Raw genomic sequence first — 18,732 nt, 5'->3', positions numbered from 1 at the left:
CGTTCACAATTCCATACTAAAGTTGTCCAGTTCCTCTTCAGCAAATATTGATTATATTTTCAACATTCTCAATTTCAATAGATATATACTATTCACTTCTAAACTGAACTTTTAACTGCTATGTATCTCTAAAGGAGATATCAATTCAGTTCCTAAATCTCCTCCCTGGGAGACGGATGAACTAGGTATATAAAAACTATTAAAAATATAAACATTTGAATACTTGGGTTTACAACTAGTATCACACAAACAATTATTAAAATTTTTCGGCACAGAACAGCTAAATACAATATAAAAATTTCCAACAATATACAGTCATCTGTACGCTAGTTGAGTTCTTTTAAATTTTAGCGACCGTGAAGATGAATGGCAGACACATCAGTCTAATATTGAGTTTTCTGACGGGTCATTGTGAATTAAAAATCCATCTATCCATAGATCGAATATTAATTTCACTTTCTTTTGCTGCAGCTATTAGGATGCCAAGGAAAGCGCTTTACGGACGTGTACGAGTTAGGCTAAGTTGATGACAAACCAAATGGGAAGTTTTTTGGGATTTTTTGCACTGCACACATTTAACCATTTATCAACACGTATCGACACATCACTAGATTATCAGTACAACTTAGAATTTCCCTCATTTAGAATGCAACTTAGCCTAACTCGCACACGACCTTAGCCTAACTCGCACACGTCTATTTTATCATTGTACAACGCATACGTAACGGAGATTACAAATGCTATAGACTAATATTTTAGAGCTGAGATACGTACAATTTTTTAGAAAAATTAAAAATATCGCAAATGTTATTTCTTAGTAGTTTACGTACGGAAACCATCTAGAGAGCATAACAGCTCTGGTGATTGTGCGTACCCGTTTAGCAAGGAGCATTTTTTATTTGTAGGTTTACCATAAAGTTTTTTGTTAAAGTATCCTCCATAGCTATATAAATAGGTCAAAATATAATAAAATCAAAAATAATGTCTCAAATAGATTCAGTATGAAAAAATTTTTGAAAAGTCACGTTTAGAGCGTTATTAAAATTTTTGACTTTTAAAATCAAAATCCGGAAATCAGATTATGTTGAAATTGTCTAACTGCATTGGCGAAAATCGAATTTTTACGATCAGTTCATTTTGGCTAAAAAATGGAACGATAAAACTGTAATTCTATAGACTAAACCATTTCAAGAAGAAACTCACAATATAGATTTCATGAGATAATATAGATTTCATTATGAAATAAGTTAAAAATAATACGGCTAAGATAAGCAATATCTTTTGAGAGGTAAAAAGAATAAATATAAATAATCTGCTTTGCAAAAAGATTTAATTTTTTTTTGTTTCATTAAAAATAAGTTCCATCTCATAGTTCTACATAATCATTAAAAAGAATGGGATTTAGAAATTAATTTTCCTATTGAATATAAATTTCCAAAGTTAATCCTGCATTTGATTTAATGGCGTAAATATGGTCTGGTTATATCTCAACAACCAGACCTCACATAATAATAAAAAAATAGTACCTTTAAATAGTGGGTATATCTAGGGTATGTGTAATTATTATATAAATATGTATATGTATCTATATATTAATAAATATGTTTGTTATTAAAAATACACCAAATCAAAAATCAAGTTGTAGGCCTTTACTTAATAGTAATTTAACAAACCTAAAAAAAAACATCATTTTTTTGTTGTTCTACAAAGAAGTATGGTATGTACATATATGACAATCCAAAATTGGCCTTATCAATTAACTGTTCATTTATTATCAATAGTTTAGAAATAAATTAAATATATACCATGGTATATATGTTCTTTTTATCAAAACCTATTATTTGTAATTTTTAAAAGTTTAGATTACTAAACGAATAATAATCGAACTCTTATGGCTCCATGTGATTATATTCGGTAAACTTATCTACATGTGATTGTGTGAGTATCAATAATAGGTAAAAAAATAAAAGAATATATATACATATATGTCAATAACTTTGGTTTCTAATTTTATATTGCTCCAAAAGACATTCAGAACCTGAACTGATAGCAAGAAAGTATGTAGTAACCAAAATAGGAAATAGCAACCATTGAGCACCTCAAATGGTTGTGCAGATTGTTATTAGAATTGCTTGCAATTTGCTGGCCTGTTAGATATAATATTTTGGACATTCAACAAGACCGCAAAACACTTAAATAACTTATAACATTTGTAACAAAAATAATGACGAATATTATTATTTTTAATGAACGCTGCGTCATTAATTGCATATTCGTATATTTTCGTATATATTAACTTCTCTAACATGACGTAAAGTTTTTATTGGAAAGTACAAGATTGAAAAATTTTCTCAGAAAAATGATAATCTGAACTGCTTATGTATATATACAAGTGTCTAAATAAGTCATTAATCAGGATATGCTAACTTTGCATTACTCTAAAAATAGTTTAATTTTAGTTAAATATTATTATCAAGAAGTTAGAGATGCAGTGCCAAAATAAAATTTCTTTTCAATTATTGAAGTAGGTATAGCAGAGAACTTTCAATTCCACATCATCTTGTTAATACTTTAACTAAAATTATGATATAAAAAAACTTTTCCTATTTTCTCTTTATTTTAGAAACATCAATCAGATGGCTTTATTTATTGCGCTAATACTTTGCTTCTTTACTACTTTAACAATGTTAAACTTACTTAAACAGACGTTACTTATTTCGAAAGTTTTTAATTAGTACTATTACCATTAATATGAGTAATAGTGTCAATATACCTAAATGCGATAAGAATATAAATCGGATCTAAACAGATTTTGAACCAAAACGTTCGATCTTTTAATGTAATCGAACCAAACCATTCTACCACTGATACAAGAGTTAGTAGTTCGTAAACCAAATCGATGGTTTAGAGTATCGACTCACATAGTCGAAATATTTAGACATTGTAGGCCATAAAATAGTGAATAGAGTAAAAAAAATATAAAATACCAAATGCAGGAGGCGAAAATTTTTTGTCTGCTCCTCTCTACAATTTTGCAGGGTTCAGAGTCTAACTGTTTTCGTTGAGTTTTCTCCTAACTCTACTCATTTAGCTGTCTTATTCATTTGGTCTCTGGGATTTTAGCTGCAATCATGGTGTAAAAAGTAAAATAGGCAGAAATGAATTAGGTAGAAATGTTTTTCTTTGAACAGCACAAGAGCCAGTTAAAATATATTGCGTGTAGGAATAAAGATTTTTCTACATGCTTATTGACTAATTCCATTCCAACTTATGTATATCATATTCGCTGGTGTCAGGAAAAGAAATACTTGAATACCTATTATGCTATTATGTTATTAATTTATTAATCATTTCACTCCCAATGTCCAATTTATAAATGACCCAATTGCATGTATTCATTAATCCATTCAGTTGGTTATAGGACACAAAGCCACCATCCCACAATTACAAAAAATGTGGAATTTAAAATACTTTTAAGCGTATTGAGATGGGCATAACCCCTTTCACTTCATCTACCTACATTATCTATTCATTAAATGAAAACTAAGAGAAATATTTGTTGCTAAAAATATAAATTGCACTGTACACAAAAAGACGAACAGGAATAGCTGAGGTTAGTAACACATAAGATGTAAAGAAGTCACAGATGGACGAAGTACAAGAAATAAAATTTTCGATACCTATTCACAAATAGGAAGAAAAAAGTTTACATGAAAGATTAGCTAAAATAGAAAATCCCTTAGTTGTTCAAAAAAAATAAAAAATGAGGAACTTGTTAATTATGATTTTACCTATTTGCTAATAATGTTGAGCATAGCGTTTTAGAGTATGACATTTAAACTCCGTATGAACGTTAATTGAATTATGGTATAATGTTATACAAATATCTAAATTATGGCTCAGACAATTCTATAAATAAAATTATTTTATTTTAACTGCATTTTACATTTTTTTTTACTGCATTCATTTGTATGAATTCAATCTTAACATTGTTATCCTTTTCATCACTCGAATATAAACGTTCACCGACATCATTTTAAGAAAAATTCTGAAGTACTTATAATGTGCAATACATATATATATATATACATATAAGACTAACAATGTTTAAATAAAATAACCCATTTATCTCATATTTTGATAATAGAATGTTTACTAGTAGTTTTATTCTTCAATCTATTGTTATGAAAAATTGAAAATACTATTATGTATAAATAAAGTTATGAATTCATTTTATTTCTGTTTTGTTGCTGTTGCAAAAACAAATAAGATAAAGTTTTATCAAAATGCTTATTGACGATCAGTAGCCCGCAATTTTTCCTCCACAGCTTCTCGTGAAGCTTCAGAAAGATCAGTAGCTTGAATGTACTTTTGAACACCGACTAGGGACTTCTTCAAAGCATCAAAAGAACTGGAATACAACATCTTCTTTTTAACCTTTAAAAAAAATAAATTACATTAAATTTTATAATACAATATTTAAAAACAAAAAACCATTTCTCTTACTTTAGCAGTATCAGGACACCATGACATCAAGAATAATTTTTGTTTTTTAGAGCTTTCCGATGTGCCTTGACACTGATGCATGTACTCAAAATCGAACAGACCATAGCTATAAATAAATTACATACGAAAAAATAAACAGCTGTTATATTTTAATCACATATACATATAAAATTTATTATTTTATTATTACATTGAAAACAATGACGGCATGTGTTTTTAATCACAGCTTATGTATATATCGGAGATATCAATTTCAATTTTATTTTATTACTATTTCTTAGAATTTGTTTTATATTAATTGTGATAAATTAAAGGCAGATACATTGAACGTATCGAAACTTAAATGCTATTCTTTATACATATATATGTGAACATTTACTACAATTTTAAAAACTAAGTATTAAAGTAAAGTTACTACTTTAATAATTATATAATACTTCTGTAGTCCCTTTTAAGTGATCTGAATAGCACTTGATTGTCGAATTCGATAAATGGCTCCGAGGCGTAGCCCCGCCGTTCGTGGAACCCATCCAACCCCAAACCATTCTGACTCCCTAATCCCTCTCTATGTGCACATATATTCGTCTCGTAATTCCTTACTTGTTTTGTGTTTTATAGATCCTTACGAGTTACAACAACAAAGTCCAACAATAATCTGAACCCAATTTAACTGTAGTTTTGTGCCACTAAAGTGGCAGAGCTCATTAAAATTTAGACTTAAATCACTATATACCCTTTTCTAGTACTCTCTACTCATCTTTCTCATCACAATTTCCAATTTTTATTCCTATACCCCATCGTGATAGGAATGATGCATTTTCTTATTGCTGTATTATACTTGATTCTACTAAGGCCATAATATTTTGCAACAAAAACTTTTGTAAAGTTAAAATTCGTTAAATTTTATCAAATGTATTATTGTTTTTATGTTGAATTATATATTTTCAGTTATATATTAATATTTTTAGTTATATATTAAATACTTTTTAGTTATATATTAAATACTTTTTAGTTATATATTATATACTTTTAGTTATATATTATATATTGAATGCTTTTAGTTATATATTATATATTTTACTTCTACAAGCGGTTGCAAATAATGATAAAATAAAAAATAATTGGTTTTAAAAAAGTTATACACCCAAGTGTTCTGCCGATTTAACAAGGATGTTCGTAGGAGAAATTTCCAATGTAATACAATTTTTACAAATATTGTAAAAAAAGGAAACATAAAAACGAACTATTTACTTCTACAATGACATTAATTACTTATTAACTTATATTACTTGTATTATTAATATTAAAGAGCATAAAACTGTGAATTAATAATAAATATATAAATTAATAATATAAGAAATTGTTAAGAATTTTTAGTAACGTTTAGTTATCATCTTAAATCCATAGAAATTAAAAAAAAAGTTTATGGGCATGTGCGAGTTCGAGTAAATTGCAATTTCCTAGGGATTTTTTGCACTGCCCTTATATAAATATTTATTTATTGCATTTATTTATTATTTTTGATTTAAAGTTTTTAAATTTATTTATTAAACATCTTTTAACATTTTCACAATGGTAACATAATTTATCCTAATCGAAATTTTGGTAAATACCAACATTTGCGCCATACCGACATAATTTACTATTTTCCTCAATTTACTCGAACTCGCACACGACCTATATATGATTACTTACCGACACTCTCCGGGTCCGCATTTTTGAATATCATCAAGAAATTGGTCATATTCGGCGTTACGATCACCTACAGTCTCTACATCAATTTGTTTTTCGTCACGAATATAAAAAATTACATATCGATGTTTCTTGTCCTTTTTAATTTCTTCGTATGTAGTCTTGCATACATCTGACACAGTAACACCTGAAGCCTAAAGATTTAATACATCATTTATATTAATAACTTATCTTATTTTATTTTTATTAATGAGTAAATATTAATTGATTATTTTATTTCGAATCGAATGAGTTGTTTTTGGTTATGTTCGAAAAAATTTATACAAATGCGTATATATTATACATATATATATATATAAATTACAACAAAAATAAACACTAACATTTTCATTTTGTAATTTGGGCCTACTGTAGGCATAAAAAAAATGTGCAATTAATAACTATAGAGTAATATAGAGTATGGGAGTTTGCATTCAATATAACTCTTATTAAACTCTACTTGTGTAAAATATGGTAGTTGGAATAAATAGGGTGTGGCAAATATTAACGCTGATAAAACCTAAAAAAAAATTCCAAATCATTTTTTAAAAAATATGAAATAAAGAAAGAAAAAAGCCTAAAATTAAAACAATGCTACATAATTAACGTGGGCGTGTCTATTTATAAAGCGCCTAATAAAATATTCATTAGAATGCTCATTTTTAAATAAAACTATTATCGCAAGGGTGCAAGCGATGCTACACAAAAAAAAATGCCCTTAAGATAGCAGCCTTGTTATTATATATGAAATGTTTTTAAATCATAATAAGCTGTCTTTTTTCTTGTAAATATGCACAAAATGTATGGAGTACTTGCAAAATAATGAAGTATTGCTGATTCACAAGACAATACATGTGTATTATTTTTCACATGTATTTATAGTAACTTTACTCAATAATCGCAACGCACACATATACGTGCAATCAAAGGCGGCAATGTGCACACATTTTTTCTTGAATAGACGCGTATGTATTTCAATGGATAAAGATAAATGTATTTATTAAATATTAAATATATCACCTTATTCCACAAATTGTTTATAAATTATAAATAATTAGCTTTGCAACATATATTACTCTATTTTAATAAATAGATTCGTTACACATGTGTACATCGAATTAAAAAATAAAAAGAAAAATGCCGCATGTGTGAAGATGCTTACATTTATACTTTTTATTTTTAAACCAAACCGTTTGAAGTTTAATATTTTTAGAAAAAATTATGGAAAAACACTATTATTTATTTCTTAGAAAAGCAGTATAATTATTGGAAAATTAAAATTTATAAAATATTACTTTGTCTGCCTGTATACTGTGACCCCCTCCTACTTACTTTTTTTGAACATGTATATTCGTACATAAAACTACCCCATACAAAGAAATATATGTAGAAAAAAAAAAAAACTTAACTGAATCCACTTCATTTATTTCTATACATATATAGATATATATATATATATCTATTTCCTAAAATATGAAAATACAATTTTCTAGCGACTTACGCAATCTTTATCGTCAAATTTATGATATTTGCATTAAATTTAATTTTAATAAAAATTATGATTCATTTTTGATTGCATATTACCATTGATATACACAACTATTGAACACACACATATGTCAATACATTCGCAAGACTATGAATAATGCAAAATTATTGCCTTTTATGTCTATCTGTCTTGCCTTATTATCCCAACAATACTATAGTATTTTCCGGCAAGTTTCGTTGTACATACATATACCAACATTAATTTTACACATTTATACCAAAATATATGATTTTTGGAATATATTTAATATTTAAAAAATTGCTCCCACACATTTTTTTAGCACAAAATATAAATTATTATGTATACATATATTTTTACTAAAAATAACATACCATTTTGAAGTTTCTGCAAACCTAAGAGAACTAACAAACTTTTAGCGTGAATAAACGTATACACTCAACGTCCTATGTCGGCGAACAAGATCAAATACACATAAAGCCACAAAGGCTTTTTAATGGTATCAAACAAAATCTATCTGATATGGATGCCACATTAACAAAAATTTTTCCATACACAAAAATCCGATAAACATTCCAACATTTGTAGGTATTTTTAGTTTTACACAATGTGATTTCTATTCTGGTTTATGTTATATATAGGTAAATATTATAAAATTAAAATTAACTTCTCAAAACGCATTTAATATTAATTTTTATATTACATATCTTGAAATATATTCCCTATATCAAATTTATTTCTGAATTAATTTTATATAAAATGTTACTTAAAAATCAACTTAAAAGTTTAATTGATGCAATTATTTCAAACTTTTTATAGGTATTCAATTAATTGGTAAAAAATTATTTACTTCTCATAAGAAAGCACTAATTCCGAAAGTGTAACTACGTTTACACGAATCTTGAAATCACTTTTAAAACTGATTTTAAAATTAGTTTTTAAAGCATTTATCCACAAGAATTAAAAGCACTTTTAAGATAGCTGCCAATCAGTTAGCTGTTCAGCGGTGTTGATTTTAAACATTTTAAAAATTTTTAGAGTAAAACTACAAATTATTTTACTTTTATAGCAAAAGAAAGATATTATAATCAAAATAGCGGAAAAATATAATACAACAACAATGAAGATTTTAGGAATACCCCGTATAAAATTTACAAAATTAAGAGAAATACGATTACAACTCTTTAAAAAAAATGACAAAACTTTCGACTTATATTTCTTGGCGAACTATTTCATAAATATGATGTAAATAGTGTATATTTCTTGTCGTCCATCAATTAAAACAACTTTTAAGGCTCGCGTAAACGGAATGTGTATTTATGAAAGTGCATGTTTGATAAGCTTGAATAATATTTAAAGTACATTAGAGTAGACACTGCCAGATAAAGCGAAAACAATACATTTTATATATAAAAACCGTCTATTTTCATCTGACACATCTCTATTAAAAATAATAGTTTATATTAAGAATTTAGTTTCTTTCGTCAAAACGGACGTTAAAAATCAAATTTATATATACATATATAATTAAATAAATAATAAATTAGTAATGTGGAAATTTTTAAGCAATAGTACATTCACACTGTCTTATTAAAGTACTTGCTCGTTTAAATTGATGAGTGAACGTTCACATTATAATGAGCTCATTTATGCAGTTGATAGAACTTTTATAAACTTTACTTAATAATATATCACACAAAAAAATAAAATATATAATTAATATATTAAATCATTTATATACATTTTATGTATCAACTACATATTTAAATTATAAAACCTCAGATTTTAATAAACATTTACTTCCTCAGTGCCTTGTTTACATCTTACTTATAAAACATATGACACATATTTAAAATTTCCATCATGGAAATTTATGCTTTGATGAGCAAAACCGCCTAAATGGGATATTGTGAATGTGGTATAACTCATAATCAAGTTTAAAAAATTAGTTAATATAAGTTATATATATTATTTTAATATATTATAAACATTTATACTTTCAATTCCCGATTTTTCGTAGATATTCGAAATCATGATTATACAACTATTTTAATTGTTGATAAATTCAATCAACTTTATTATGCCAAATGGTAAATTTGCTATTTTGAAAAGGTAGGTATCTCAACTTGGCAGCTATAAAGAATTAAATGAAACAATATTATTACGAAAGTAAACATAACAGCGGCTTATTTAAAAATCGTTTTACTTGAACAGTCCAATAAAGTTCTTAACGTTAATCTAGAATATTGTTTTATTATAAATTCATTTTCAGCTTGATTTTCATTTGCGTTTTTTTTTTTTTGACTTTAAGAATTTTCAATTAAAAAAAATTTTGATTTAAACAGCAAATTTAATAATGTGGTCCAACAGGCTTTTGTGGATCCTTAGGATCGTCGGTGTAATCTGACCTGAACACTGTTTATGGTAATGAACAATGTAATAATATTAACAAAAAATTTTTGAAATATTACTTTACATATTTTTGATAAGTTAAATCATACTATCTAAGTTTATGTTTATATTCTTATAACAGAGTTTTTAGTCTAAATTGTGTGATAAAGTATGTTACTTGGCAAGAGCCAACTAATATGTAGTTATTACATATTGTGAAATTAATTTATACTATATATGGAAAAAGCTGATTTTAGATGTCTAACGCTAATATCGTTTATTTTTATATTTATTTAATTATAGTTTGAAAAATTTTTCGTTTCCCTTAAAACCTGGCTTAGTGTGGCCTTAGTATGGCCATTGCAATGACCTAGGAACGATTGCGTTTTTTACGAAAACGAATGGTAATATATATTTTTCTTCATTTAGTGATTATAAATTCTTCATTTGTTTCAAAAATTCGGAATGTTATGTTCTGTAAACATCATTTGTCCTGTATTACTCTTAACTATAAACCTACGCTTGGTAAGCCTCTCGGACTGTAGATATTTTTGCGTCCCTATTGTGCTCGCTAGATTGAATTGAGTGTCTGTAATTTTTTCTTTCACTCAATGATGTCTAAGGGCCACATTATGCAGAGAGTCTCGGGTACGGCAGAGTTATCGGGTTATGCCGAAAATGCATGTTATACAGAGTGTCCTTTAAAAGGAAATATAGATATGCTCACTTTCAATTTGCCACCAAAAATAACTAGCAAGAAAAAATTCATAGAGGCTGTAATAATGTTAACTTATTATTATATTATCTTATAATAATTGTTAACAGTTCTTAACAGTACTTACGTCTTTCTTTAAAATCGGAAAGTGTAATAATTATATTATTAGCGATTTATAAAAAAGGCTGTGTTGCTTATTCAATGATACTTAATGAACTTTTATTCAAACCGTGTGGAAAATATATGCAATAGTTTTCTAAATTGTTATAAACCGATTTTCTAGCGGTATTTAAAATTTCAACACTTTTCATATATATTCAAAGAATATCTCTGGAACTTTCTATACAGATTATAATATTTACCAAGACGTTTTCTGTTTTTTTTACTACAGTTTTAATACGGTTTTATATATAAGGTTTCACTAAACAAATTGAAATGAACTGTTTGTTTGCAATTTGTAAATCAATCAGGCGTTTAGCCTTCCATTATAAGACTATTTGGATTTTTTTTATAGCTGCTTAGTTGCTTAATCGCTCAGCTGCTCAATGCTTATTCAGACCCTTAAATTAACTTTCATTCGAATAACAAGCAAAACTAGGCTAAAAGCTTTCAGCTTTGCTTTGATCCTAGTTAACATGAACAGTATTCCAACTTGGATGTTGCCAAAATTAAATACCCAAAGATTGTACTAGGTAATAGACTTTAAGAATAATACAAGTACTTGGCGGAACACCACTATGGTTGTTCGGGAGTAATAAAATTTGCTTGAGAGTATAAATTATTATTTTAAACCTATTATATTATTATTTAATATTATTAAATAATATTAAATTCTTTTAGTTATATTTTCTAAACAAATTTCTCATGAAACCTATGTAAAGATAAGCGAATAAAGCACGGTCTTGCGTATTAATATTAATAATAGGCCTTTTTTGCTCGCAAGCACGGCAACAACAGCAACTTACTGGTCTATACTGGCCTTGTTGTACGCAAAACAACAACAATATTTTCTCTACATCGGCCAATATAGATGTACTGGCCAAGCACATCGGCCATTAAAAAAAAAGTGTTACCAAAATTAGTTGGAAATTCCAACTAATATTGCAATCATGTGTCAAAAATTACATGTAAATAAAAATTCAAATTTCATAAATTTGATAATTGGAAAAAAAAGGAAAATTTCAATGTTTTATTTTGTAATTTTCAATATTTTTATCATTCCTTTTAATTTTGTATTCATTTTCAATTTATGTTATTTTTGTGTAAAATGTTGTTTGTTTGCGTTATGTGCACATATGCAAGAATTACTATTTACCAAAACATAACACTTGACAGATTGCAACAGTGATGCCAATTTCTCGCTTAGCGAGTATAGGCGAGCATGCATTTTTTACCATACTTGCGAGCAACCGAAAACGCCTATTATTAGTGTTTTCGCCATTATTTTGTTTATATGTAATATATCTGATTAAAACAAATTTTTTGTGAATCATATAGTATATATGATATAATATAGTAAAATATAGTATATATATATTAAACATTTATTATTAATATGTATATGTATGTTTACATTTTATTTATTATAATTGTGACATACAAAGTGTATATATTTATTGCCGTATGCATATGATAAGTTCAAAATGCGTGGTATGTAGCAGAAGATAATTATTAATTGCCAAATACCCTGTGGCTTGTTCTATATTTAACATTTGCTGTGTTATCGATTACAGATACCACTGAACCCGAAACTGTCTCTTGTTTTCTTTCTTTTTTAGGCTAACTTTTGCTATGACGGTATGTTTCGTGCAAAGTTTAAATAAAAATCTGTAAACATCACGCATCTTATAGCGAATTAAGAAATGATTTTAAGTAAAAATTTTAATTTAAATATTTTGATATTTTCTACTTTTATATTTTGTATGTGATGGACAGCCAGCAGTAGTACAAGAGAAAAAAAAGATCAAGCGCGATCCGGCTAAAAATCCGATGCGCGACTTGCACATCAGAAAGCTATGCTTAAATATCTGTGTAGGTGAATCTGGTGATAGGCTTACTCGAGCAGCGAAGGTAAAAGTATATTAATTTTTTTTTTTAATATGACTAATGTATGTATATTTTAAGGTTTTGGAGCAGTTAACTGGTCAACAACCCGTCTTCTCAAAAGCGCGTTACACTGTTCGTTCCTTTGGAATTCGTCGTAATGAGAAGATTGCTGTCCATTGTACAGTTCGTGGAGCAAAAGCAGAAGAAATTCTTGAGCGTGGTTTAAAAGTCCGAGAATATGAGTTAAGACGCGACAATTTCTCCGCAACCGGAAATTTTGGTTTCGGTATTCAAGAACATATTGATTTGGGCATAAAGTACGATCCTGCCATTGGTATTTATGGTTTGGATTTCTACGTTGTTTTGGGACGTCCTGGTAAGATCTATAAACTTAATATTATGTGCACAAAATTAGACGTTTATTTGAGTATTTCAATTTGACGTTCAGTCAATGTGCAAAAAATAAATAAATTTTGGGCTTAATATGGCTTTTGATTTTTAAAATTCATACGGTTCAGAATTAACAAATTATAAATAAAATAAATTGATTATGTATTAAATAATTTAAATCGGTAATCGAATAACAAAGAATTTAAATTTTCAGGTTACAATGTCGCACATAGAAAACGTAAATCTGGCACAGTTGGTTTCCAACATAGGCTAACTAAGGAAGATGCCATGAAATGGTTCCAACAGAAATATGATGGTATCATATTAAACAGTAAAAAATAAATTTCAATTTTGATTGAAAATAAAACAAACTACAATTAATATTTTATGGTGCATTTATTTCGTATTACATTAATATTATTTTTAATTTATCTAAAGTAGTAATGAGAATAAATTTCGTTCTAAAATATAAATTTTACACAAGTTAAAAGTTTAAAAAAGTGAAGTTTGTTAAAATTGAACGAAACTACGTTTTGGTGGTTACAGGGGAAGATTATCATAATTTACGTTGGTGGTAATTATACAGAGACATAATATTGCCCAGCATGCTTTGTATAAGTTAATCTAATATATCTGTCGTGTATATCAGGGCTGTCCAGACCAATTACGATTGCGGACCAATACAAATTACTGCACAGATTGGAGGGCCGCAAAAACAAGTTCATATGTTCATAGATGTTAAGATTTAGTGTTATTAATTTAAATTAATTTATTTGGTATAAAAATAAAATAATGTAGTTTTACCAGTGCATTAAAAGAAATTTTGAATAATTGTAGTAGATTAAACATATGTCGCAGGCCACATGCGGCCCGCATGCCATGTTTTGGACAGCTCTGATGTATATGATAACTTGTATCATATGATTAAAATTTATTAGCAATAAAAAGTGCAATAAAATAGATACTGTGTATTTAGATGCGACGCGATTTCTTAATTGCGAATTCATTATTAAAGTAAGTTAGTAAGTCGCATCAACTTGCCTAAGAAAAGTATGTGATAGACAAACGAATTATTGATCCAGTTCTTGAAAATGTTTGATTTCCTCATTCTATTATAAACAATGTCGAAATAACAGGATTTAACAGATAATACATCGTCTAATAGATTTTGTAAACCATTTTTCTAGTAGAGAAATATAAATAAATTAAATTGCATCAACATGTTTAAACTGTGGGACACCACTACAACGGCTTCTTAGTAATATCTACTGCTTTAAAATTCAAGAAATGATTTGACTGTCCTATAATATGAATATGTTTCTATCAAATATTCTAAATATTTGATATTTATTTGTAACAAATTGTTTTTCGGATAATACCTAGGAACTATTTATTATTGGTTATTCTTAAATGATCATAAAAATTATTCAATAATCATCGGGCCTATTTACACTATCATGAGCGTAACATGAACATGAACTTGGAAACCGGAAACAATTTAAATGTATCGCTGCGTTCTGTAGGCCAAAACTTTTTATTAAATGTTTTTCAGGCTGTTGTAAGTAGATGCGTTAAGGAGGTTGCCAATATAAGGAATCGTCATTTTGTACTAAAATACATTAAATGGCGCAGAACATTTCAGGAGTTATGCGTTATAAAAGAAAAGTAAATCTTCGAAATCTTGTGTTAAAATAGAATGTAGTTAATTGACAATTATTTGCAGATTTTATAAAAAGTTTCGGTTTCCAGGGGTAATTGGTGCAATTGATTATACTCATATAAAATGCATGTCTTTAAGTCCACGAATTCCATCATAAATATCTGAAAATTAAATAATAAATAACATATGTGAAAATGGGTACATAATTATTTATTTTGTTCACTGTTTCATATGCAATTTATTTATTTTTGGTGCAATTACAAAAAATAAAAATAAAATATGAAATATATAATACATTTGTTTACAAATACACTCTCACTATATTACTGCCACAAAATTTTTGTAATATTAATAATTAATTTTTTTACATTTTAACTTTAAATGCAAGTTTATTTCTATCACAATAAATTAATTAATAAATAAATATGAATATTATACTAAATAATTGCTCAATTTGTTTAAAAAATAATATTTTTACTTTTAGCAACAGTAAAAACCTAACCGCCAAAAACAATCAAATTAGGAGAAATTTTAGTCGTTTTTAACGATATTTAGCGACTGTCAATTTAACAAAATATGAAATTTGGAGATTTAGCGATTTAGCGATTTATCCGGAGAAATCAGCTGTTTTTGAAAGTTAAGCAAATTAGCGAATAGAAATTAAGCGTAACGAGTTAGCAGAATCGAAAAAGTCGCTAAAATGCATTTAAAGAATTTTAGCGATTGCGAATAGTGGAATCGGCCTGCTATACTGACAGTTCATGTTGTCGTCAAGTTCATCTCACGTTCATGATAGTGTAAATAGGCCCATACAATTATCAGCTTTATTATTATTTATTAATTCTTCAAAAAATTAACCATTTTCCTTTCATTTTACTTCTCATTAGTTGATATTTAGTTTTCATAAATAAAGGAAACGTTCTATTACAAATCATATATCATTAGGAGTTCGTTTTGCATCTATTTGATATTATCTTGCTAAACTTTTGCAAAATTGCAAATACAAATTTTGTTTATAAATTTTGTTTATCAAATTTTTAACATGCCTCTAAAATTAAACATAAATATTCTGCAAACAGCTGATTAATCAATTCAGATTTGACAGTTTCCCATACGCTGTGTTAAATATTGACATTTCCATTTTAATTCATAATTAAATAATATAAACAAAAGAAATATTTTATTTTTATTTACGAAACTTATAATTAACTGTTATACTAAATTTCTAAAAATCAATTCAAATAATGATATTTACCAAATAAACTAAAAGGTTACATATTTCTGAGTAAATTTAGAGCCGAACCTCATTTCAGATTTTTCAAATGGTAATATTAACGTTGATAGCTTTAATATTGAAAATATTTCCATTATTTTAAGATTGTTATAGATTATACAAAATATATAATCTATGTTACAAGCATAGAATCCTGGTAGAAAAATAAAAGTATTAATTTATCTTAGAAATATTTCTTCGACTACAAACACATCTCTCTGTGAGAGTAAATCTGGAGTAAATCTATGCGTAGATTATGAGCACGTAATTAATTTGTTGTATTTAATTGATTTTATATATCTTGTTTTGAGTATTATATATCAAATATTCAAGATATAATAAATATATTTGCTTTTTTATGTAGTGTTTATTAAATTTATTTAGATAGTAACCATAGTCGCAATTGTCAAATAAAAGTTATCGATAATAATCCAACAGGTTCGTAATCGGTTTTTTTGTGTTCATTACATAGTGTTGTTTGAGAATTATTAGGTGTGGATTTTTTTTAATATTTTGCAGTGCTTTGTTATTGTATATTGAAATGTATGTTTGGATTGAGAAATTTTGTAGAATTTCAATATGTTTTTAAACAGGGAGTGATAAAAGATTGATAATGTTGAAATTCTCATAATTTTCTCTTTAATTATTTTTATTATTGTTCTAATCAAAATAATATATTTATATAGAATTCTATATATTTTTTTTTTCAGATTTTATACACCTGCTTACTCACTACATCGTAATTAAATTATATTAATAAAAGTGTTTACTCCTTGACACATCTTGATGACCTGCAGAAATAATTTAGTACCGTACAAAGTTGTTTTTGCTTTTGATAATCGAAGTGAGATATGTAACTATCAAATGTATAGAGCAATCGGCTTTTAATTAGTGAAATTAGAACTTAAATGTTCTAAGGTAATTGTGATAAATTTTTTTTAAACTGATGTATTTTAATCTCATGCATATATATTTTTAAGGTTTTAAACTATTTGATACCACTTCGAACAAATGATTGACTAGTCAACAAGTATTAACGCTTCTTAAAATAAATAATTTAAACCAAAAATGATGGGTCCAAGTTCACAAATTAGTAAAATATTACTGACGCTGCTGATACTTGTAATAATATTTTTTATTGCAATGGATGTGCAGCTATATCTACGTATTCAACATTATCCCATTGACCGAAACTATCATTTTAATACTTCAGTGGATCCAACTGATGTAAACAGTATCAATTCATATGAACAACAAACATGGCTATCATGTGATTACAATCCATTATGTCATGTTACAGTTAAAGCAATTCTACTTGATCATACCAACCACTATTTATTTGCACCATTGGCAACATTATTCGACAATGTTGTTGGTTTTTCAAGATCTTTCGTTTCAGCTAATATGATATCGTTTTTCCATGTAATTGTAGCGTGTATATCGGGTAAATTAGTTGCATCTAGTAGTCTCGGTTATCGTCGATTGGGTGTTGTTCTATTTCAGTTTAGAACGTTTCTAGATGACTTAGATGGACATGTTGCAAGAGTGAAAAAGAACATACGAGGTGAGCGATCAGAAGTAGGAACATCTGGATATTACATTGATGGTATATGTGATGGATTGGGCTGTATTGCTCTTCTCTTGGGCGCTTTCATATATTTAAAAAATAATCCACCACGTAGAGGATATTCGCAATTACCAGTTACTGAATCCAAACTTCCAGAACCTGTTGTAAGACAAAAACCTAAACCAACAGTGAGAAAAGTTGCAAAGAAAGTTATTAGTTTTACTGGTCAATTATTACTAAGCTCAACAGCATGGAATCGGTATATAGCTGTCTATCAAGATTCTCTTGAACGCACCAATGTTTCTGCAGTACAAATGGCACGTCAAAATACAGTCTTCAAGTCTACCTGGTTTTTCTGTGTTGCTTGGATGTGGCGAGTTGTGAATGTACATTCTTTGGTGCATTGTTTTCTATTAAGCATATTTTGTGATAAATTATGGGAGTTTTTAAAAAGTATTCAATATATCGGATACGTTATTTTGCTAATTGCAATATGTATAACAGAAATGCACATTTTAGAAACAAATAACTTTATTTTTAACTCGTTAATTGTAAATAATCAGAGCTCATGATTTTACCATATATCTAAATGTAAACTAAATCGTTTTAGGCAATATTTAATACTAAAGGCTCCTATTATAGTTTTTAAATAAAATTTTAATATATATTGAATTTGTAAATTAACAAGTGTTTTTGAATAGCTGTAAAATAATATTAATGCCTAACATAATTTATTGCATGTATTTGTTTAAGTTTTAATTATCAACGTTGTGCTAAAAGTTAATATTATGTTATATCGATGCAAAATTTAACTTTTTAACATAAATAAACAAAAGTTTTTGTACATTTGCTGTCAACTTTTTACTGGAAAATAAATGTGAATTAAATTTCAGTATTGTATAGATCTTTTTTCCGCAATTTTGCCTGAAGAACATCATTCTCATTG

At 27.3% G+C, this 18,732-nt stretch overlaps 3 protein-coding genes across 3 annotated transcripts; 2 read left to right on the top strand and 1 right to left on the bottom strand.

Annotated features, from left to right (window-relative positions):
* Positions 1 to 4,209: 4,209 nt before the first annotated feature.
* On the bottom strand, positions 4,210 to 8,226 carry LOC119683571 (cofilin/actin-depolymerizing factor homolog). The gene is made up of 4 exons (XM_038097328.1): positions 8,119 to 8,226; positions 6,202 to 6,392; positions 4,507 to 4,612; positions 4,210 to 4,437 (listed from the first exon to the last, which is right to left on the bottom strand). Exons 1-4 carry the CDS (start codon positions 8,119 to 8,121, stop codon positions 4,291 to 4,293), a joined length of 447 nt encoding a protein of 148 aa, XP_037953256.1. The 5' UTR covers positions 8,122 to 8,226; the 3' UTR covers positions 4,210 to 4,290.
* A 4,331-nt stretch (positions 8,227 to 12,557) lies between these two features.
* On the top strand, positions 12,558 to 13,669 carry LOC119679515 (60S ribosomal protein L11). Its single transcript, XM_038091910.1, has 4 exons — positions 12,558 to 12,647; positions 12,786 to 12,920; positions 12,975 to 13,272; positions 13,501 to 13,669. Exons 1-4 carry the CDS (start codon positions 12,642 to 12,644, stop codon positions 13,626 to 13,628), a joined length of 567 nt encoding a protein of 188 aa, XP_037947838.1. The 5' UTR covers positions 12,558 to 12,641; the 3' UTR covers positions 13,629 to 13,669.
* Positions 13,670 to 16,679: 3,010 nt separating this feature from the next.
* On the top strand, positions 16,680 to 18,726 carry LOC119683850 (ceramide phosphoethanolamine synthase-like). The gene is made up of 3 exons (XM_038097717.1): positions 16,680 to 16,762; positions 16,930 to 17,137; positions 17,200 to 18,726. Exon 3 carries the CDS (start codon positions 17,288 to 17,290, stop codon positions 18,356 to 18,358), a length of 1,071 nt encoding a protein of 356 aa, XP_037953645.1. The 5' UTR covers positions 16,680 to 16,762; positions 16,930 to 17,137; positions 17,200 to 17,287; the 3' UTR covers positions 18,359 to 18,726.
* The last annotated feature ends 6 nt before the right edge of the window (positions 18,727 to 18,732 follow it).

The sequence above is a fragment of the Teleopsis dalmanni genome, chromosome 2 (genome assembly GCF_002237135.1).
Source record: "Teleopsis dalmanni isolate 2A chromosome 2, ASM223713v2, whole genome shotgun sequence".
NCBI classification, from domain to species: domain Eukaryota; kingdom Metazoa; phylum Arthropoda; class Insecta; order Diptera; family Diopsidae; genus Teleopsis; species Teleopsis dalmanni.
Note: the sequence above shows the minus strand (reverse complement) of the source record. Positions and strands in the feature narration are given on the sequence as shown.

What these genes read in the sequence shown, in the direction of transcription:
- LOC119683850 (XM_038097717.1), top strand. Translation starts at nt 17,288, where the DNA reads ATGATGGGTCCAAGTTCACAAATTAGTAAAATATTACTGACGCTGCTG.
- LOC119683571 (XM_038097328.1), bottom strand. An exon ending in TGCGGACCCGGAGAGTGTCG is followed by an intron (nt 4,613 to 6,201) that starts GTAAGTAATCAT and finishes ATTTATTTATAG; the next exon opens with CTATGGTCTGTTCGATTTTG. An exon ending in GGTGTCCTGATACTGCTAAA is followed by an intron (nt 4,438 to 4,506) that starts GTAAGAGAAATG and finishes TTTTTTTTAAAG; the next exon opens with GTTAAAAAGAAGATGTTGTA.
- LOC119679515 (XM_038091910.1), top strand. An exon ending in GGCTTACTCGAGCAGCGAAG is followed by an intron (nt 12,921 to 12,974) that starts GTAAAAGTATAT and finishes GTATATTTTAAG; the next exon opens with GTTTTGGAGCAGTTAACTGG. An exon ending in CGTTGTTTTGGGACGTCCTG is followed by an intron (nt 13,273 to 13,500) that starts GTAAGATCTATA and finishes TTAAATTTTCAG; the next exon opens with GTTACAATGTCGCACATAGA.